Source organism: Rhinatrema bivittatum, chromosome 16 (genome assembly GCF_901001135.1).
Source record: "Rhinatrema bivittatum chromosome 16, aRhiBiv1.1, whole genome shotgun sequence".
NCBI lineage: Eukaryota > Metazoa > Chordata > Amphibia > Gymnophiona > Rhinatrematidae > Rhinatrema > Rhinatrema bivittatum.
In genome coordinates this window covers 33,059,735-33,081,948 of record NC_042630.1, presented here as the reverse complement: position 1 = coordinate 33,081,948, position 22,214 = coordinate 33,059,735, and the positions used below count along the sequence as shown (strand labels likewise).

The 22,214-nt window shown below is 47.0% G+C and overlaps 1 protein-coding gene across 2 annotated transcripts in view; it reads left to right on the top strand.

Moving 5' to 3' along the window:
• Window positions 1-985: 985 nt before the first annotated feature.
• LOC115077968 (ras-related protein Rab-11A-like) overlaps window positions 986-22,214 on the top strand; it is a 42,778-nt gene continuing 21,549 nt past the window's right edge. Inside the window, exons 1-5 of one of the 2 annotated variants that reach the window (XM_029580453.1) lie at window positions 986-1,188; window positions 9,419-9,614; window positions 10,052-10,245; window positions 11,414-11,494; window positions 20,425-20,589. In XM_029580453.1, the coding sequence (XP_029436313.1) occupies window positions 1,149-1,188; window positions 9,419-9,614; window positions 10,052-10,245; window positions 11,414-11,494; window positions 20,425-20,564 (651 nt within the window). In that variant the 5' untranslated portion in view covers window positions 986-1,148 and the 3' untranslated portion in view covers window positions 20,565-20,589. Of the gene's footprint in view, window positions 1,189-9,418; window positions 9,615-10,051; window positions 10,246-11,413; window positions 11,495-20,424; window positions 22,196-22,214 lie in introns of those variants that run through there. The other variant, XM_029580452.1, reaches the window with a different exon arrangement.

The following is a 22,214-nucleotide window of genomic DNA, read 5'->3' as shown; positions in this document are numbered from 1 at the left end:
CTTCCTTATAATAACAATTAGCCGTAGCTTGCCACATTTTCCTCATAATGCCACCCTTCTTCTTAACCCATCTTTGCTTGAAAGCTGGCTCCTTTCTTTTTAACTTACCCAGCTGATCAGTAAATCACCCCATTCCTATCCTTCCTTACTTTCTTTAACTGTAAGGGAGCCATTTATGCCAAGGTAGCTGATACAGCCTGGTTTCCATTAAGAGGACCCTGGTACTAATCATTTATTTTATAAGTAGGCCCTTCCACTGCACAGGACTAAAAAAGAACTTTAAAACCATTACGTGCAGCCACTACTGGTGTGGATGGCCTGCCTCCATTTTTTGCCGTCACTGGGGTTGCACCACACTATTGTTGTTACTCAGGTTTGTCTGCCCTCCTGGGCCTCTGTTTCAAAGCCCTGGTCCTCGAGGGTCGCAGACGGACTTGATTTTCAGGGTGCCCACAATGAATTTTCCCAGCAGGCATATCTGGCACCAGGGTGGTTTGAAAAGGAGATGAGTACGTCCAGCTTGGTCACCTGGCCAACCAGACCTGTATGTGACCCAGGAAGACCAGACCTACAGTATGTGTTGTATATTTATTCTGAAGCCCTGGATTCAAATCCAACTCCTCACGCTACCACCTCCTCCTGATTTTACTGCCCATCTCCTCCGGTACCCACATATAGCTGGTAAGGTTTTGTGGACAGGGACAAATAAATTACAGCTGGATGAATCCAGACACGGTGGGACATCCAGGGACTTACCCAAGGTCACACTCCTGGGTAAACAAGTCACTGGAAGGCAGGAGTTGAAATGGTTTTTCATCCCTTAGTCTAGCACTAGCCCCCTCTTTCCTGAATACTAGAGATTAGAGACGTGCCTGGCTTGCCCCTTTCCCAAGGTCACCGGGGGATCCTGTTCCGCCTTTTCCAGGGAGCCTGCGGCCCCTTTAAGAGCAGCTTTCGCCTTACCTGAGGTTCCAGTCCAGGTGATCCAGTCCTCGCCAGCCCCGCCCCAGTGCGGAACCCAGCCAGAGCTCGCCGGCCAATCAGCGGCGGCGGGGCGGGTGCTGGGCAGGTGAAGTGGGCGGGGCGTCGGCAGCAGGAAATACCTGAAGGCTGAGCTCAGCGCGGAGGGGGGCCGGGGAGCCGCAGCCATGGGCAGCAAGGAGGACGAGTACGATTACCTCTTCAAAAGTGAGTGACCGCCCTCCCGGCTCTTTCTATCTGCCCCTACCTCACCCTCCTGCCCCAGTCCATGGGTAACAAGGAGCACGATTACCAAAAGTGAGTGACTCCTCCTCCCACCTCACCCCTTCCCTAGAGCCACGCACTATCTTTCTATCCTTCCTCCGGACCCCGATCTACCCTCCTCCACTTTCGCCAGACCCCGATGTACCCCTCCTGCTCCACCCCCCACCACGGACCCCAAAGCACCTTTTCAAGAGTGAGTGTCCGGTCATACCCCGGTCACTGACCTCCCCTTCCCCCCCACCGTCCGTCCCTCCCTGCCTCTCCATTCCTCCGCCGCCGACCTCGACCTCCAGGGATGTGGCAGCCCCGACCCCTTCCTGGGCAGAGAGAGACCGCACTCTGTAGCGGGGCTCTAGCCCTGTACATAGCGCTACTTCCTGATCGGGCCCCTGCTGTTACATTCCTATTTGATGTCTGGGTGGCATTGGGACTCGCTTCTTTACCCTGCGGCTGGTCCTTGCTACGGACTGTATAATCTTGTTGTTTATTGTTTTTGAGAAGCTGGAGCTACAGGTTTGGAGAGGCAATGGGGTGGGTGTCACTTCAGTACGTGCATATGGCGACAAAAACCAAAAACCCAACCAAAATCATCTTCGGAAGGGCTGAGCCAGTCCTGGTTTTTATCCCCACAGCAGGCTTGGGGTGTAGTTCCTACTTTTCTCAAGGGAATGGTAACTACACCTCCCGACATGCACTGGGGAGGGGGAAGAACCAGACTCAGCAAAGTTCTTTCCCATCTCTAGCGAGGGTTCTCTTTCATTTTTCTCTAGTTCCCATTACTGCTGTGCTCATGGCTGCTGAAGAATTGCCAAAGAGAGCATTTAATAGTCACTTTTTTTTTTCCGATTCAAAATAACAAGAGATGTTTGTGGGCACCAGTGGAGGGCAGGGCACCTCCTGCTGGCCCACGTTCCCCAGAGCTAGGCTCCTAGACAGGGCCTGGCAAAGGAGCAGATTGTTGGGGGGGGGGGTAGTCAAGGCTCTGTCGCCTTGAGTGTGCTGCAGTAATGGATGCCATGATAAAATCCCACTGGTGGGAGCAGGGATTGCATTTTTTTCCTCCTCCTTTTTAAATCCCACCCTTGTTCTGTAAGAGCGGTGTCACACTTTGGTCCTGGTAATAATCTGGATCCTTTGCAGGCTTGGATACTTTTGTAAAGGAGATCTGAAGATGGCACCTTCTGTATAGCATGTTTGGATACGTTTATATTCCGGTCAATGCAAGAGATCACAAACCTTTCTAATTCCCCCCCCCCCCCCCCCCCATTACTGCTTTCAATAAGGAAGGTGACAAACTTAAAATTGAATTTCAGGTTAGTCCTAAGATTTCTTTGCTATTCAGGAGGTTTTCCCCCAAACCGGATCTGTGTGAGGCCTTGTAATCTGTGGAGGTGGAGGGCGCCTCCTGGACTGTCTCCCAAAGGACAGGGCCCATGAAACCACCAGCCCAGCACACAAGTGAGTCAGGAATCTGGCCTGCCCGTCCCCAGCCTGGACCAGTTTAATGATCTCCTAATTCAGTGTCCCAAGGATAGGGCGAGGGATAAACAAATGATATTATTCAGCAGAAGTGGATAAAAGAACAAGATTTCTCTGTCGGACAAAACGAGTGGCAAGTTTAGGAAATGGGGAATGTAACTCAAATTCCTAATAATAAAATTAGGAAATGGTACAGACAGGAGTAGACAGCAGAGTGGGGCGAGAGACTGATGTTCTTCAGTTTTACACCGTATCTGGAAAAAAAAAAATCTGCTCTTTTGATCAATGGGTAATAAATAAATAGCAGTTTATTTATTTATTTTTTTTACTTAGCTAAGCTGAAGGTCTCTCATCCTTCACCATCTTTATTAAACCATAACAGATTATAAAACAAGTTCAGCAGATTGTTCACATTTGGCAATTGTATTGTGACAACCGAACTATGAAACTCTGTTTTTCCATCTTTTATGGTTCTGTCCCTCATTGTGACCCTCCCCTCTCTTCTCATCCCCCCTCCTACCGTATCAGCTGACAAAGCCTTTATACGAGTCCCAATTTTTGATCAGAATGTCACAGAGGGCATTTGTTTCTTACACCTCCATGACGACAATGATATCCTTCTCACCCTTCCCACATCAACCATTATCGACTCCACACTTAACAAACTCAGGAACTCAGACATTCAAAACCCTGGACACATGTAGAAATGTCCCTTGTCTCACAAACGTATTACCTACGACTAGCTGTGATTTCCATCTGCATCAAAAGGTGAATGCCAGAAGGAAGGTCTATCTGAGCCTTTCCAAACCAACAGAATCGTCTTTTTTGCCTAATAAAAGGGCTTTCCTCAAAAAGAGTTATTCTTCCTTAGCAGAAAACTGTAATTGTGATAAAGCGTCATCAGAGAGGACAAGATTAATACCACAGGGCACTTTTATTACCAGCAACCTGACTTAAAAAAAGACCCCCACAGGATTCCAAAATGATTTTATGCCAGGACGATCCCAAACGCACATGTAGGGAAGATCCCAGAGCTTTCGTATATTTTCGGCAGGTGTCTGTGAGTGTTCGGCAGTCCTTGTAAGCCCTAATAGGAGAAATGCAAGCCCTACACAAGAATTTAAAGAACACCGCTCTCAGGTACGCATTTTCTGTAAGGCCTCTTACTCTGTTTTTGGTTTTTTTAAAACAGTTCGATAAGGCATCTGCCGGCAGGATGAATGGCAATTCCCTGTTCCAGGTTCCCGCCAAATCGCTACAAGAATTAGATGTGTCTGAAAAGCTTTGGGAAGTTTTGAAACGGAGACCCCCACCCGTCTCCTCGACTAATAATAACTGCTCAGATTTCCAGAAGAGACTGGGATGGAATTGAGACCTCTTTAAGGTTCCTATGTAATGTCTTAGTGGCAGATAAGCAAAGTAGTCAATCTGAGGGAAAGCGTAACTGTCCTTTAATTGCTGAAATGTCAAAATCCCATCCTCGGTGGGGGGGGTCCTAACAGGTGTTGCATTTGTGTAATCCCCAATTTGGCCCAACTAAAAAAAAAAAGTCTTAACCTGGTCTCCTGCCGGGAAATCTTTATTGCCCTGAATGGACAAAAAAGGGTGAAACTTCAGGATTTCTTGACCATGTTTTTCCCCGGACTACGCGCTGGAGCTGTCAGAACGCTTCCCTTTAACTTCTTTAGCCCGCTTGCTTATCAATATATTTGCACTACTAGCTGAGACCATCCAAATATTTGGACATGCGTTTCCACCGTTCTCCTCTCTCTCCCTCCCTCCACTCTCTCCCCATCTCCAACCCATCCCAAGCAGTCTATGCCCTTCAATCTGTGTCCATGACTCTCTCACCCCCAGCTCACCAGCGCCATTCTCTCCCCACTCCAGCCCGTCCCTGCCACGCTCTCCTCTGCCCGGCGGTCCCCGAGATCCCGGCACCTCTCTGCTGCCCGTCGCTACTGGCCTCACTCCCGGCCCAAAGGAGCACATTATATCGAGGAGGTCCTAAGGCCACCTGCATGATCCTGCTGCCGAGAGCATAAAACACTGCCTAAGAGAAGCTGGCTCAGAGCAACAGTCCATCTAGCCCCAGCTTCCTGTCTTCCCACGGTGGCCTGTCCGGTTCACTGGGAAGTACCCGGCAAAATCCCAGTATGAAAGCATCTGTTCCACGTCCTCCTTCCCCAATAATTATGAGGCGGAGAATCCAAAGTCAGTCTGGCCACTACAATTATTTATGGACCCGTTCTGCAGAAATGTGTCCCAACCTTTTTTTTTTTAAACTCCCTTACATGACTAGCCTTAACCACGTCTTCTGGCGACGGCTTCCACAGCTTAATCGTGCATTGACGTCTTAAATGTGTTTTAAAACGGTGAGTTTCAGGGAGTCCCTCCTAGCACTGCTTGATCATGCACGTACATCCTGCTCCATGCCGCAGATAATTTTATAAACTCCCACCCACCTGCCTGTGATACCGGATTATCTGGATTGGGTTCGTGGGAGACGAGGGAGAACCATGCTAAGGGCCTAATGTGGACAGGGAACACGGCTTCCGGGCAGGTGTCCAATGGGGGCTGCTTTTCTGAGCTATGGCTGTTCACTTCCTGCTTTATTTTGTGGGGGTTTTTTGGGGTTTTTTTTGGTATGGCTTCCCCCTTCCAGCAATGACTTGGTACATCTAAGCTTTGGGGTTTAGAATGGCAGCTTCCGTCTTTGCCATTGAAGGCTGCTGTCTGGCCGTGATTATCGGCTTGTTCCATCAGGGCAGAGAGGGGGTACCCCTGGCCCCCCCACAGACAGTCTCCCAAGTCATGATAATGATGAGGGGTATCTTTCCCCCACTCCCTCCGTGAGTCTGCTGAAAGATTTAAACTCAAACCCAACAGAGGCATGATAACAGAAGGAGAAAAGACTGGCGATTTATTAAAAGGGATAGGAAAATGTCAACAAGACAACAGGAAAACCTCGTGTGGAGGTTTCTGGGCCCCTGTATCCCATGGGGAGCAGGGGAGTGGGCTACGAATTGCACTGAGCTTTCATTAGAGCTGGGAGAGCGCGGGGGGGGGGGGGGAGGTGCTTAGGAGAGCGGGGTATGTGAGGGCATTCTTCTTTGCTGGGTACTGAGTATCAGGAATCGCCAGCAGCGGAGGAGACAGGATCCCCCTTGGGGAGGGCAAGCAGGGGGGTGGTGGTAAGAAGTGAGCGGAGATCCAGCGGGGTCTGCCCTGACGCAGCTGGAAAGGAGCAACTGGTAGGCAGACTGGCTAGGTCAGGAGATCCTGGACTGCTGACGGCCGCTGTGCTTTTAGAGATCTTTCAGGAAATAGATCCTGGGCAATCCAGTCTTTAGCAAACAGGCTGTACTGTAGCTACTGAAATATAATCTAATGCACACACTGATAAATTCTTTTTTTTTTTTTTTAATTGAGAGAGATAATGTTATCCCACATCCTTTTATCAAGAAATCTGCCCGTATACACTGCTCTCTCCTCTGCAATGGGTTGAATTTCCAAGAAAATGCACCCTTTCCTGTGGAGCTAAGAGAGAGAGAGGGCAAGAAACACCCCCAGCAGGGCCCATGGAGCAGATCTTTCTTGCTGTCCGTATTTACGTCTCCTTCCTTTTTACGGCTTCGGTGCATGTAGTTCTCTGGAGTCAGAAGCCTGTTCGTTTGGGCTAATCACAAAGTGATGATGATGTTTGCAGTGCTGTGTACAAGAAATGAGTAGTAGCAGTGACAAATTAAGGGGGCCAGGCTCCCTCCCACATCCTGCGGCAGTAGATCCTTTCCTTAATACGATCCTGTATGGACCCCCCCACTCTAGGCCTGGGCTCCTTCTGCCTCCCCTGCCCTTAATCCATCACTAAGCAGTAGTAGTAACATTCGCTGGTGCCCTTTGCTGCCAGCAGAGCTGTTGCTTCCATTAGGCAAACTAGGTGGTCACCTAGAGTGCCAGCGTGAGGTGCACCGCTGCCGATAGGAGGGAGTGCTGTGCTGGAGCTGCCGCCAATATGTGAGCTGGGGGAGAGGACGTATGACCAAAGGTTCACCTAGGTGGCCATATACTCTTGCACCAGCCCTGGCTGGCTGCATCTAGGGCCCAGCATGCACTCCTTGTGCCGGTGCAGAGGAGTCGTTCTGAGTCACAGTCAAGTAATCACAGCTCTGTCCGATGCGTCTCCATTAACTGTCATGAAGCACAAGGCCCATCTACTCTAGCTACAGCTGAAATAGCACTGCAGGGCATGGGGCTGGCAGGAGGTAATGGGGTCCAGGTGTGAATCCTGTTCTGAAAACACCAGGAAGCTGCTGTGCCCCTACTCGGAAGTCAATTGGTTTTACCTCAGGCTAAAGATGAACTATTTTATTTATTTATGTCTTCTGGACTGTCTGTGTAAAAAAGCATCTTAATGATTGCTACTTTGTTCCTGGAACTCTGTCCTTCAATTTCCTGTGTCACTATGCTTGGGTTTGACACACATAGTGTGATGGATATATTTAGCAAATATTTTCACCGATGTAAATATTCTCAATAGGGAAACAACTACAGCAGAATTTTGATTCAAATTGCCTTCCTATGCATTTCCAGCTGATTTGCCTCCTGTGGCTTAGAAAATAAATCACTGGTTTGGATTATGCATGATATTGGGTTTTGGGCCAGATTGAAAAACTGAAGTGTAGCAAATCACCTGGACCAGATGGTATACGTCCCAGGGTTCTGAAAGAAATAAATGAAATTTCAGATCTCTTTCTAGTAATTGGTACCCTATCCTTAAAATCATGCATTGTACCTGAGGACTGGAGAGTGGCCAATGTAATCCTGATATTTAAAAAGGGATCCAGGGGTGATCTGGAAAACTATAGACCAGTGAGCCTGACTTCAATGCCTGAAAAAATTGTGGAAACTATTCTAAAGATCAAAATCATAGAGCATATAGATAGGCATGGTCTAATGGGATACCGCCGGCATAGATTTTTCAGAAATCTGCTACATTTTTTTGAAAGGGTTAATAAACACTTGTATAAAAGTGAACTGGTAGATGTAGTGTATTTGGATTTTGAGAAGATGTTTGAGAAAGTCCCTCATGAGAGGCTTCTAAGAAAACTAAAAAGTCATGGGATAGAAGGCGATGTCCTTTCGTGGATTACAAACTGGTTAAAAGACAGGAAACAGAGAGTAGGATTAAATGGTCAATTTTCTAAGTGGAAAAGGGTAAACAGTGGAGTGCCTCAGGGATCTGTACTTGGACCGGTGCTTTTTAATATAAATGATCTGGAAAGGGGTACGACGAGTGAGGTGATCAAATTTGCAGTTGACACAAATTATGCAGAGTAGTTAAATCACAAGCAGATTGTGATGAATTGCAGGAGGACCTTGCAAGACTGGAAGACTGGGTTTCCAAATGGTAGATGAAATTTAATGAGGACAAGTGCAAGGTGTTGCATATAGGGAAAAATAACCCTTGCTGTAGTTACATGATGTCAGGTTCCATATTAGGAGCTACCACCCAGGAAAAAGATCTAGGCATCATAGTGGATAACACATTGAAATCATTGGCTCAGATGGGCCTTCTATGGCTTTAAAAAAAAAAAAAAAAAAAAAAAGCAAACAATCAGGCCGATACAGTACAGTGCGCTCCGACCGAGCGCATGGTTAGCCTGCTCTTGGTTGCTCGTTTTCCCTTACCCCCTTATTCAGTAAGGGACGGAAAATGCGCGTCCAACCCGCGGCACCTAATAGTGCCCTCAACATGCAAATGCATGTTGATGGCCCTATTAGGTATGCGAGTGGGATACAGTAAGTAAAATGTGCAGCCAAGCCGCACATTTTACTTTCAGAAACTAGCGCCTACCTTTGGGTAGGCGCTAGTTTCTGCCAGCACTGGGAAAGTGCACAGAAAAGCAGTAAAACTACTTTTCTGTGCACCCTCCGACTTAATATCATAGCGATATTAAGTCTGAGGTCCCGAAGGGTGTAAAAAGTTAAAAAAAAAAAAAAAAAAAAAATGTAAATTGGGCCAGCGGCTGTCGGGCCGAAAACTGGACGCTCAATTTTGCAGGCGTCCGGTTTCCGAGCCCGTGGCTGTCAGTGGGCTTGAGAACTGACGCTGGCAAAATTGAGCGTCGGCTGTCAAACCTGCTGACAGCCTCCGCTCCGGGTCAAAAGGAGGCGCTAGGGATGCGCTAGTGTCCCTAGCACCTCCTTTTGCCCGTTTCTACCGCACCACCTCATTTACATACTGAATCGCGCGCACCGGCGAGTGGCCATTCGTCCGCTCTCCCGCGTTTTTATTAGGAAGGGAATGGCAAATAAAATAGTGGATGTCATAATGCCTCTGTATCACTCCATGGTGAAGCCGCATCTTGAATATCATGTGTAATTCTGGTTGCCGCATCTCAAAAAAGATATAGTTGCGATGGAGAAGGTACAGAGAAAGGCAACCAAAATGATAAAGGGGATGGAACAGCTCCCCTATGAGGAAAGACTAAAGAGGTTAGGGCTTTTCAGCTTGGAGAAGAGACTGCTGAGGGGGGATATGATAGAAGTCTTTAAAATCATGAAGGGACTTGAATCGGTTATTTATTCTTTCTGATACTAGAATAAATAGGGGGTACTCCATGAAGTTAGCAAGTAGCACATTTAAAACAAGAACAAAAATGATACCTTCTGTTTTGTTTTTCTTTAAAATTAGTTGTGTTGATCGGAGACTCTGGTGTCGGCAAAAGTAACCTCTTATCCCGATTTACCCGGAACGAGTTTAACCTGGAGAGTAAGAGCACCATTGGCGTGGAGTTTGCCACCAGGAGCATCCGTGTGGAGAATAAGACAGTGAAGGCACAGATCTGGGACACCGCTGGGCAGGAGCGCTACCGTGCCATCACCTCTGCGTAAGTTGCGACAGGAGACTCCTAATAAAGCTGGCAATGGAGAAAAGCTGTTGTCGCATATCCGCAGGGTGCAGAGCTAATAGCAGCTGAATGGGTGGTAGTCACCAAATGCCACCTGGGGCTGAGTTTCTGGGAAAGCGGCGGTGAGGGCTGCAGGATTGTGGTTCCAGAGCATGGATGGAACTGTGATTGCTAAAATCTCACTGGCTTATTTTTTTTGCTGGAGACCCCCTCGAATTGGCCCTGGCTTGCCTTGACTTTTCCATTTAATGTGTCGTCCACTTCCAGGTACCGGTACTCATGGAAGTAGATGCAAGCGATCCCATTAGCGCTTTCTGAACTGTCCTGTGGTACATAAACATGTATCCAAAACACGTACGTGCATGCCGGAAGACTGCAAAACAGCCCTAATGCTGATACTTCACCCCTCCCTATAGGTACTATCGGGGTGCAGTCGGTGCTCTTCTCGTCTATGACATTGCAAAGTACTTGACCTATGAGAATGCCGAGCGCTGGCTGAAGGAGCTGCAGGACCACGCTGACGGGAACATTGTCATCATGCTGGTGGGCAACAAGAGCGACCTCCGGCACCTGCGGGCCGTTCCCACGGACGAGGCCAAAAGCTTTGCAGGTAGGCACAGAGTGACCTTGGGTAGGTGCATGCGACTGGCACCCGCTGATGAGGCCAATGCCGCTGCTGCTCACCACTGCTTCCATTTAGTATCTTGGAGATGGGAATTGCATGGCGAGCTGATGCCTTCTTAAAACATTTCTGTTTCCATACACCGGGGGGGGGCGGTTTGGGGATGCTGCAGAGGTGGCACTCATAACACCTGGGGAAGGTAGGGGGAGGGAGTTGCAACCTTTGCACAGCAGTCTGTCCTCTACCACACTAACAAACCCCTACACCAGCTTAGGGTGGTGCTGTCATGCAGCTTTTCATCAGCGTTACCAGCTGACTTCTGTTTTTTTTTTGTTTTGTTTTTTTTTCCCCAGAACAGGTTGATCTGGTTCTGGTTTTAAACCTCCCTCTGCCCTTTGTAGGGAAGGAGATGTAATTTGGATTTTTTTTGTCTCTGTTCCTCTTTTTCTGTTTTCTCCTACCACAATCAGTTGTTTTGTGTGTGTGTGTGGGGGGGGGGTTTATTATTATTTTTTTATTTTAGTGGAAACTTACATATTACTGATCTATTCCTGGATTTGACCCATTCCATGGAGGGGTTTGTAGTTCTGAACTTCTTTAGGAAATCAATAAACTCCAAATCCCTGCATGCAGTAGGGCATAACCAGGTCTGGATTAGCCTGCTTAGTCCTTTGTTTGGGGCCATAGTGGGAGGAGGGGGATTAACCTTGGGTCCTCGAGGGCCACCAACAAGCCTAGTTTTTCCACAATCTTTCTATAGTGAATATCCATGACCAGTGATGTGCACCCAGTTTGTTTTTTTTTTGGTTTTTTTTTATTGGTGGGAGTTCCCTTCCAGTTCTGCTCCACTTGCTGTGGGACACTTTAATATCATTAAAATTAAACGAGGGGGGTTGCTGCAGCTCCCTGCCAGCATATTGATTTTTAAGCCAATAAAGTGTATTCTAGTTCGCGGTTAATTTCCAGAGTTGGGTTATTCTGAAAACCAGGTCTGTTCATGACCCTTGAGGATGAGACGCTCTCGTCCCCGTCCCTGCTCCAGCTAATTTCAGATCCTGAGATCTGGCTAGAGAAAGAGAATCAGGATATGGTAGAAAGGGAGGACCCCCACCCCCCACACACACACGTAATCATGGAAACTGCCTTGTATTTGCAGAAAAACATGGCTTGTCCTTCATGGAAACCTCAGCGCTGGACTCCACTAACGTCGAGACAGCTTTCCACAACATCCTTGCAGGTACGGAACTGAATCCATGGGAGAGGCTCTAGGTCCGCACGCTCTGTTAGGGAGTGACCAGATTTTCTCGGTGGTGGTCCAAACCTTTGCATGATTTATCAGAGTTCAGTTTGGGTGTTGTGCGTGGTGGCCACACGGGTGGTATATTTTATATTATGTCCTAGAACGCTCTACACACAATCTGGTAAAGCAAAACTTAGTTTACTAAATGTTGTAAATATATGGATAATAAATCAGCAAAGATGAGCAATATCAAAACTGAATACAGTATCACAGTAAGTTGTACATAAATCAATACAGGTAAGCAGGAAGCAGACAAATACAGATAGAATACTAATGAAAGGACATCTCCCTTAGACGTCTTCCCTCTACATAAGCCAGTGTTCTTGGAAACCTGGAAGAATACGAGCTCGGGGACCCTAAAAAGAACCACCTGATTCGATCTTTGTTCCTTTCAGCTCATCCAACTAAAATAAGCAAATGCAATGCCTTGTATATCCCTCTGCAAGTTAGGTGTTTCAGTTTGCACTATATCCAGGAAGGTATTTCAGTACTCCATTTGATAAAAGACACCAAGTGCCTTAACTCATGCTCAGCTCATTGGTACCAGTACTAGTCTTTAGCATTTGATCTTTCCAAGTGTTAAGAGACACCAGATGTCTTTAGTCTTTGATCTCCCTAGAGCCACCAGATGTTCCCTGGGGCCATCCCAGCTCTCCCATTGCCAGGATGTCCAGGGAATGATGTGATAGTGTCATCAGGGCTGGCGGAAGCACTAGGCGAGCTAGGGCGCCGACCATTAGGAGGCCCAAGCCATGTGGGGCCGCAAGTGGCAGTAGCAAAGAGGAGCAACCCAAAAAACAAAGAGGAAGGAGTCGGGGGGAGAGGGAGGGTGGAGGATGTGTCTGCAGGGGCAGGGGGTGTGTTGCGGTGGGCGGTGCAAGACAGAAGGTGCCTAATCCCCTTGCACCAGCCCTGAATGTCCTGCCTTTATACAATCCCTGTACTCAACTGATATGCAATCATTAGAGCCTGTTCTGATCCATCACAAAGTCTTCCAGAGATCTAGCTAAGCTACCTAAAATGATCTTCTTACAGATGTGGGGAGGATGGAAGGAGAAAATCAGCCAGAAAAAACCATAGCCCCAGCCTGGATAGTATCCCACTTGCTTACGTTTATTTCAACTCATTTGATCTCCCAGCTTTTGCTTTTTGCATAGAAGAAGGTCACAGTAAAACGATGTAATAATTACATATAAAGCATGTAAAACAGAGTAATTACATGAGAACCATTCTTCGCGGACCTCTCACTAGCACCAGGACTCCCAATTACCAGATCCCTAATTGGCAAAAAAAAAAAAAAAAGTCTTTAAAAAGTCAAACTTTGATCTTTTGTCCCTGAATAATTTAGCTCTTCCTCAAACTCCTTGGGCATCAAATTCTAGAATCTAGATGCTTGTGCCACAAAGGCATACACCTGGCGACAGGTAGGCATCAAGTGTACAGGTGCCAGAGATGGCAGCCTCAGGAGTCCCTGGTTGTGAAGATCTAAACGCTCCGCCTGGCTCACACCTAAGCAGTCAATCTGACACACATGTTGGCGTTCCCCCTCAAACATTTTCTACTGGGATCCAGTGCAGGTTCCGTGAAATTGGGGTGACATGATCGTATTTCTTTCTGCCCAAAAGCAACCTGGCAGCTGTGTTTTGTAATAGTTGTAAAATAAAATACATGCTTAATGCTAGTCTTGGGCAAACCCCTGGTAGAAGGAGTTGCCGCAGTCCAGTTTATTTGTCATGGAAGAATCGTAGACCAATCCAGTCTGAACCAAACTTGGGTGCAGCGGACGATTCAGTCGTAAATGACAAAAACCCCCCCCCCCCCAAAACACCCCCAAATGAACCAATGAAGAGGGGATCACTAATTCTCTATCAGTTTGACTCCTAAACCGGTCCCTAATGATGCCGGTTTCAGCCCAGTACCAGAAACATGTGGTAGCACCGTTCTTGAGGGTTAACTTTTTTTCCTGGATATCCAGAGGAATGTAAACCTTTTCCGGGTTCAGCTTTAGACCCCCAAGGCAGTTGATTAAATTGGAAATATCTACAAATTGATTTTGACTGACCTAGGTCAGGAGCTGAGCATGATCCGCAGACGTACAGCAGTGGAGTCCAAATATCTCAATCTGCTTGGCTAATTGAGCTACATAAATATTCAGTAAAGCAGATGAGACTTCACAAGTCATAACGAATGAGAGCACTTAAGTGTGCCATCCTTCCCAGTGCCCACACTGGGATGGATTGGGTAAAAATGAGGAAATATATCAAAGTTTAAGTTCAGCGGCAGCCGAGTGCCTTGACTCGCCATTTGTCTGGGTTGCCCTGCCCTTCAGAGTCACCCATGCTTCCAGTTCCTGGGGCAGCAGAGGGTTGCCAGTGTGGGCAGGAGTGGCACTACCCTGTCTTGGTGCTGTGTTTTAAAGAGAGAAAAAGTAAACTCAAAGCTCTCTTCTGCCCTATATTCTGACAGAGAGGAAGGCAGGCAAACAGCCTGAGAGAGACAGCCAGGAGCTCTCCAGCTGGAGAGAGATTGCCACAAGTCCCTTTTCAGCCTAAGCCCGACTCCCCAGCCTGACAAGACAGAGGCTGAGGCTGCCATGACACCTCCAGACCGAGAGAGAGGCTGCCATTAGAGTCCGCAGTCTGGTGTCACGGGAGAGAAGCTTCCTCTCTGGACACAGCCACCTTCCACTGCTGGCACCATGGGCAGCGGCTGAGACATTTGGTGCTTGTAATTTTAAATGAAGCAGCGGAAGAGCTGGTGGGGAGAGAAGGGAAGGGCAAAAGGATGGTGCTGGGGAGGGAAAAAGAGGAGAGAAGATCAAGCTGGGCATAAGCAAAGTTTTGATAAATCCATGGCATCCAGATGTGTAAGGGGAGAGCTTGGGGAGGGGGAGCTCCAGGAAATATTTAGTGAGAAATTAAAGCTCTGCAGTGCAGAATATCAGGACATGACCCACTGGCCCAAGTCCTGAGCCTCCTCGTTCCACGCACGGCAGTCCCTTTCCTCCTGCTGATACCAAAAAAGCTCAAATTATCACTTGGAAAGCTATCCAACCTGCAATGAGAGGGCACCCCCATGAGGCCACTCCTTGCCAGTGCGCCTTGTCTGCCTTTGCTTTTATTTTACCAAAAAAAAAAAAAAGAGTTAATCCTGCAGGAAGTGGGGGTGCAGAACATGGTGCCTGGTTCCTCCAATCACCTTGGAGGGTTGGGCCCTTCCTTTTGTAGACTGCTCTTCAGTGCTAAAACCAACTTGGAGAGGAGCTGGCATCCTGCATTCCTGTTTATAGAACTGTTTTTAAAAGGGCTCACACCTTTCCTGTGAGTGAGTCCCACCTCGTTACTTTGAGTAACGAGAAACTTTCACAATAGCTAGAAATTGGTTGGGGTTTTTTTTTTTCTTATATTTAAGTTTTGTTTACCCTGCGGTTTCCTGCACTGGCTCTTGATTGGGTCACTACCAAACTCTCTCCCAAACAAACAAATCTGACTGCTTCACAATTTAAATTTCAAGACAGCAAAGGTCCATAACTCTTTCTCACCTATTGCTCTCCAGAGAATCCCCCTGACTCCTTCCTCAAATTATCCGAATTCCATGTGACATTGCTACCACCTCTCCCAACTTATTGGTTCTAGGAAACTTCAGTTACCATGCAGAGGCCCCCCCCCCCCCCCCCCCAAAAAAAAAAGGCTACGCTGCAACCTTCCAGCGCCACATTGAGGACTGTGGTCTCGCCCAACTGTTCAAAGTTTCCACTCCCACCTGGGAACTCTCTCTTGAACTCATTTTTCATTCTTCAAACATTGAGTTGGATCCCACCACAATATCAGTGGTCCCCATCTCCTGGTCAGACCATAATTGAATCCAGGCCACCATACCAATTCCTAGTCAAACTCTCTTCGTACCCGAGCACCCAAACCTTCCTTCACAAACTTAGCCACAGTTACCAGTGCAAACGTAAGTGAATTCCTCAACATACCAACAGCTTTGAGCTTCAGACCAGCCCAATCTCCTAATTTAGTGATGAAAATTTAGGGATTCTCTCCAGCCATTGAGACCCTAGCAACCTCTCAAACCTGACCCCACCAGACCCTTCAGAAACTCGCCTTGGTTCCATGAAGGTCTTCGACCCTCAAACAATTCTAGCAACTCGAACAGGCTTGGCAAAAACAGATGCCAACCTTCATCTCTGCAAAGAACACTCCAAAAAAAAAAGTACAGAAAGTCTCCAAACCTGAACCCCAATCATCTTTTTTACTACTAAAGAAGATCACACGGCAGAAGACTTCACCAAATTCTTCATGGAAAAAAATCCAGACTTAGATCTTTCTTAAATGCCCTTCTCCACTCCACCTCACCACAGCCCCTGATTACTCCAACAAAGACCCTATTCCCATCCAAACTTTGGACAAACAAACTCAACTCTCTCCAGATAGCATCCTACTATCTGTCTTCAAAACAGTAACCCTACAAGAGGTGGAGAAGATTCTTCAATTGGTCCATGAACCCACTAGATCCTATCCCCCCCCCCCCCCCCCCAGACTAATCTGTTGCCTGAAGCACCATCTAGCCCATTATAAATGCCATCCTAATTCAAGGTACCCTTCCCCACTCATTCAAAAAAAAAACCCAAAAAACAGTTATCAAACCTATCCTGAAGAAGCATGGGTTGGACCAAAAAATAAGTGACAACTAGTGTAACACTCAGTGTCCAGCCTCCCCTTTATGTCCAAGCTAATAGGAAAAAGTAGTTCACCTTCAACTCCTTGACTTATCTTGAGAAATGTAACATCTTACACTGTCACCAATCTGGCTTCAGAAAAGGTAATGGAACTAAATCCATCCTACTGACTATCGCCAATAGTATCCAATTACATGTTGATCTAGGCCAATGTTGGCAAACTCCAGTCCTTGAGTGCTACAAACTGGCCAGGTTTTCAGGACACCCACAATGGATATGCATGAGATAGGCTATATGTAAATCTAATCTCATGCATATCCATTGTGGGTGTCCTGAAAACCTGGCCAGTTTGTAGCACTCAAGGACTGGAGTTTGCCATCACTGATCTAGGTGATGACACCCTCCTCATCTTGTAAGATCTTTCTGCGGTCGATCGCCAACTTCTGATATGGTGCTTAAGAGCTATTTGTATCAAAGATACTACCCTTTAATTGATTTGAATCTTTGCTGTTGAACAGAACACAATCTGTTACTTGGTCCCAACAAACCCTCAAACCCAAAGTTTTCATGTGTGGAATGTGCTAAGGTTGAGTGTTCTCCCTGATCCTTTTCAGAATTTACATCCACCTGATCTGGGACCTCATTCAAGTGTTCAACACTGAGTGCCACCTTTTTGTGGATGTCATTCAACTCTGTGTCAAAACTGGGTCCCACCAAATTTCCTCCATTGCAAATCTCAATAATAGTCTTGCAGCAGTAGCTCAATGGCTCAATGACCAGAAACTTAAATTGATCCCTTCCAAACCTGAACTCCTCTGGATCAACCATCAAGATGGTCTCTTACAATTGCCACCTACCTGCTAGGTATCCATTACATCCCAAGGAATCAGTACAAATCTCAGGAGGTTCAACTTGATCAGAACCTCAGCATGGATACCCCACCCATCACCATGTTGGTAAGAACCTCATTCATGCATCTGCATCAGATCCGCCAAATATGAAACTACATTGATAAACGCAATCTGGCCACCGCGATTCATTCATTAATCACCAGTGGAATAGACCAGCGCTTCTCAACTGGTGTGTCACATCTCCCGGTGTCCCGCTGCCCCGTTGTACTTTCCTTCTCCCTTTTTCCAGCCCCCCGCGGGCCAATTGGAAGCCTCCTTTCTTCCTACCCCCATTGCCAATGGGAAGCCTCCTTCATTCTGCCTGCCCCCCGCAGGCCAATCGGAAACCTCCTCCCTTCTACCTGCCAGTGGGAGTAGAAAGAAGGGAGGAAGCCTTTGATTGGCCAGTGAGGCAGGCATCAGAATGCCCGGGGGTGGGGTGGGAGGAATGTTGAACTCCAAAGCAAGGCCGCCACGGGACCATGGCGGCAAAGAGGAAACTCGACCCCGACTAAGCAAGGCCATCATGGGAGCCTATTCCCATGGCAGTAAAGAGGAAAACCCGACCAAGCAAGGCCACCACAGCCTGTGGTGGCGAAGAGGAAACCCGAGGCCACCATGGGAGCCCATTCCCGTGGTGGCGCAAAAAGGCCTGCCGGAGTAAAGCCTTGGCGGAACTGGAGTCCATCCCTGCAGTGAAAGAAGAATACATTTTTGGCGAGAGCTGGTGTGAATGGGTGCCTGGTTGAGAGCTGGTGTGAATAGGTGAGAGATCTTGTATAGAAGAGAGCATGAGTGTGATTGAGAGAGAGACTGATAAGGGGGGTGATGTGTTTGTGTGAAAGAGAGAGACTGGTTGTGGGCGCTAAGGAAGAGGACTGTGAGGACAGAGCTTCAGCAGCCCTTGCTGCTTCTGGTGAGTGCTATTGGCCTGCAAGGGATAGGAGTAGGAGAGTTGCTGGAGAGGGTAAGTAAAGGTGGCTTTTATAAATGTATTTTTCTTGATTGACTGCCATTTTAATTATTGGGTATTATGCAATGTCTGCTGTTTTGAAATATTTTATTGATATTTGGACATGTTTTAATAATTTTTATGAGTTTTTAATTGAATATTATTCTGTTCAGCATTTTTGGTGTAACATTTTTGGTATAACTTTACAATTATTTCTGTGTGGGGCTCTGTAGCAGCTTGGCTTATTCTGTTTTCCCAATAGGAAATGTATTAGTGTTTAGGGCCTGGTTTAATAGTTGTGTTTCTTATATAGGGTTGTTACTGTTTGAGTGTGTTCCATAATACAGGTGTAACTTTTGTGCGGGTTAGTTTGTGTGCATTATTGCAGATCCTGGGACTGTTAGGTGCTATATTTCTCTTTCCATTTCTCCAGGTTCGCACTGCATGCAGAGTGGCTTTTTTGGTTTTCCATTCCAGTTTCTGTCTCCATATTTATAATTTGTGGTTTTTCTGTACTTGGTGAAGGGTGTGTGACCGAGGTTAGGTATTTAACTAGCGTGTAGGCATTTGTATCAATCTTATTTGTGTTTTCTCAATAGGACATGCATTAGTGGTAAATTACTGTCTTTTCATAAGGAAGGCTATTTTGCCTGGTAGTAAAGGGAGTTTGTTTTGCTTTTACTGGGATGTCATCAGAACCAGAATATCATTTTTGTATGGCGAGTTGTACAGGGTAATACCCTAGATCTGCTCTGCACTCATTGCTGGGGGTTGAGGAGATTGCATGTTTTTTACATTTAGCCCCGTGATGGTCATATGTTCAGTGTGTCCCGGCCAGAAAAAGGTTGAGAACCACTGGAATAGACGACTGCAGCTCTCTGTTCAACGGCATTTCATAATTCAGTATGAAATGCCTCCAGCTCCTACACAAAACAGCCATGAGAATTCTGATAGGAGTCAGAGCTGCAGACTTCATAAAACCTATACTAGATCGACGACACTGGCTTCCAGCTAAAAGTAGGATTAAAGTTCAAAACAAGTCTGCTTCATCTTCAGATGCAAGAACAAACAGGTCCCGGAATACCTCTGATCCTCCGGCCTCTGCACTTCAAGCCTTCAGCTGTTACACCAAATAAAACTAACCCTGCATCGTGAACCCATCTATCTTACCTTCAGGAAAAAAAAATTCTGAAAGTATGGTTTTTTTAACCAGGCCTATTAGTTAACCATCACTAGAATATTAAATCGGATACCGACTCTCTCTCTCTAGCTAATTCAAATTTATATTTTTTCTCCCTATTTTAATATTCCCCCACCCATCGACCCAAGCTGTGGCAGTGACAGTCCCTCGGCAGGAGGGCCGCAAACTGCAGCTCCTTCTGGAACCCAGCTAATGTGGGCCCTGAGTTTTGGCTCCTGGGCAGCACTGTAAAGTTGATGGCCGAGATCCCACTTCCCCACCCCCCACTAGGGTAGGCATTGCTCTCAGCTCATCCCTTGACTTCCGACTTCAGGTGGGTGGGGGCTGGGGGAGAATGGACGACGTTGAGGGATGATCTGCTGTCTCATCAGGCTGAGCCACTGTCACTAGAGACGTTCCCCAGCAGCAGAAAGGTTCTGACCTTTTAGGGGTGAGATGGCTGGGGACGAAGATGCCTTTTTTTTTTTTTTTGATCCTCCTGAATGTATTGCTCCATGGTGAGACCGCACCTTGAATACTGTGTACAGTTCTGGTCGCCGCATCTCAAAAAAGATATAATTGCAATGGAGAAGGTACAGAGAAGGGCAACCAAAATGATAAAGGGGATGGAACAGCTCCCCTATGAGGAAAGACTAAAGAGGTTAGGACTTTTCAGCTTGAAGAAGAGACGGCTGAGGGGGGATATGATAGAGGTGTTTAAAATCATGAGAGGTCTTGAACGAGTAGATGTGAATCGGTTATTTACACTTTCGAATAATAGAAGGACTAGGGGGCACTCCATGAAGTTAGCAAGTAGCACATTTAAGACTAATCAGAGAAAATTATTTTTCTTTCAATGCACAATAAAGCTCTGGAATTTGTTGCCAGAGGATGTGGTTAGTGCAGTTAGTGTAGCTGGGTTCAAAAAAGGTTTGGATAAGTTCTTGGAGAAGTCCATTACCTGCTATTAATCAAGTTGACTTGGATAATAATCACCGCTATTACTAGCAACAGTAACATGGAATAGACTTAGTTTTGGGGTACTTGCCAGGTTCTTATGGCCTGGATTGGCCACTGTTGGAAACAGGATGCTGGGCTTGATGGACACTTGGTCTGACCCAGTATGGCATGTTCTTAGTGGGTTTTGCTTTTTTCTTTTCTCAGAAATCTACCGGCTTGTGTCTCAGAGGCAGATGGCAGGGCAGCAGGATCGCGAGTTCGGACCCAGCTCCAGCATCGAACCGATCAAGGTGCTGCCCACTCACCAGGAGCCCAAACAGATCCAGTGCTGCCAGAACATCTGAGTGGAGGGGGAGCTGCAGGATGCAGGTGTGGCAGGGGCGCTGGGTGGTCACCTGCAGACCCGAGGACCCGACCACTGTTTGGTCTGCATTGGGAACGTCTTCCTTAACCCCATTAGGTCCCCCTCAGCACTGCACCTTATATCTTTTTCTCTTCTTTTTTTTTTTACATTTTTCCTTTAACTCTCATGATGTGTCAACCAATCAGATTGCTGCTTATTAAATGCAAAACGAGGATTCCCACCAGTTTAGGAGTTGGTTTGCAGTTCCAGTAGCGATTACAAGACTTTGTTGATAGCACAGGAAGACCTTCTTTTTTTTCAAATTAGACTGCAGAATTATTATTATTATTTTTTTTTTGGGCTGGGATTTAGAAGAGAACCTCCTTTTCATCCTCCGCAACCTAATCCAGTAGGAGATGCCTAGCTGCTCGTGTGTTTTGTTGTTTTGGTCCATGCACTGCTGTACAGAAACTCTTAATATACAACCAGGCGGAAACTTTGGGGAAACAAGATCAGATTTGGCGAAAATGCAGCTGCCCCCCACCCTCCCGGAAGGCAGGATTCGCAGATGTCCCCTGATTTTAACCTTGGGCCCGGTGGAGTCACTCCTGGGCTTACCCCATTTTGTCCATAGACCAAACAACGTGTCGGGGGGGGGGGGGGGGGGATTGTTAAAAGCAAGAGCCACCCGGCCAAACTAAGGCGTTGAAAGTAGTTAGCCCAGTGCTATTCCATCTGTAAATTGTATCCCTACTGTAAATGATTTCAATTGCAATCTGTTTGATACTCAGCTGTCTTGAGGCCTGGAGCCTGAAGCTAACCCCGAGGGGGCCCCCCCCTGCTGATGGTGGATGAGGCGGGTGGGCGTAGCTCTTGCTTCACAAAGGTGCCCCCCCCCCCCCCCCCAGCCCTCGCCTGACCTGGTGTGCTCTAATCCCGTGCTTGCATGCCTGAAAAGATGGAAAGGTGCTGTGACTGCATCCCTAACTTTAACCATTCCCCCCCACCCCCCCCCAGCAGCCTGTCCCACCTCCAGACCTGTTCCCCAGTGTGGCAGGAGAGGAGACAGAGAAAGGGATTGCACTGTGGTCTGGGGTGGATCTCCCTTTAACGTGAGGCCTGATTGCACCATGAAAGGAGAAAGAGGGGAAACCCAAGCAGGAACTGTGGTCAGAGGAGACACTATTTCCCCCCCCCCCCCCCCCCAGTACAAAAATGTAGCATGGATTGTTGCATTTTAAAATCTGATTTAATAGTACAAAGGAATGTAATTTTCTTATGTAGGTCTCTCTCTCTCTCACTGGAAATGTATTTAATAGTTGTTTGAAGAAATATTTTGGATTACATATTGAGATGTACAGGACATTTTTTCTCTCTCTTCCTTTCTGGGGCTCAGTTACTGCAGTGAGAAATTAGCCTGAAGCTCAGAAACTGTTTTCTTCCTGTTTGGCCAGTGACTGCCGATTTATTTTTTTGTAAATAGCTCATGTAATACCTGTGCAAATAGCCTGGGATAGTGCTGCAGTTCCCTATTACTCTGCCCAACAGGAAAGATCTGCTATAATGAGAAGCAAATATATTCTATTTTTAAAAAGCTAAGTAAAAGTTTCAATAAACATATCTAGAAGCTAACGCTGGATCTGTTGCGTCT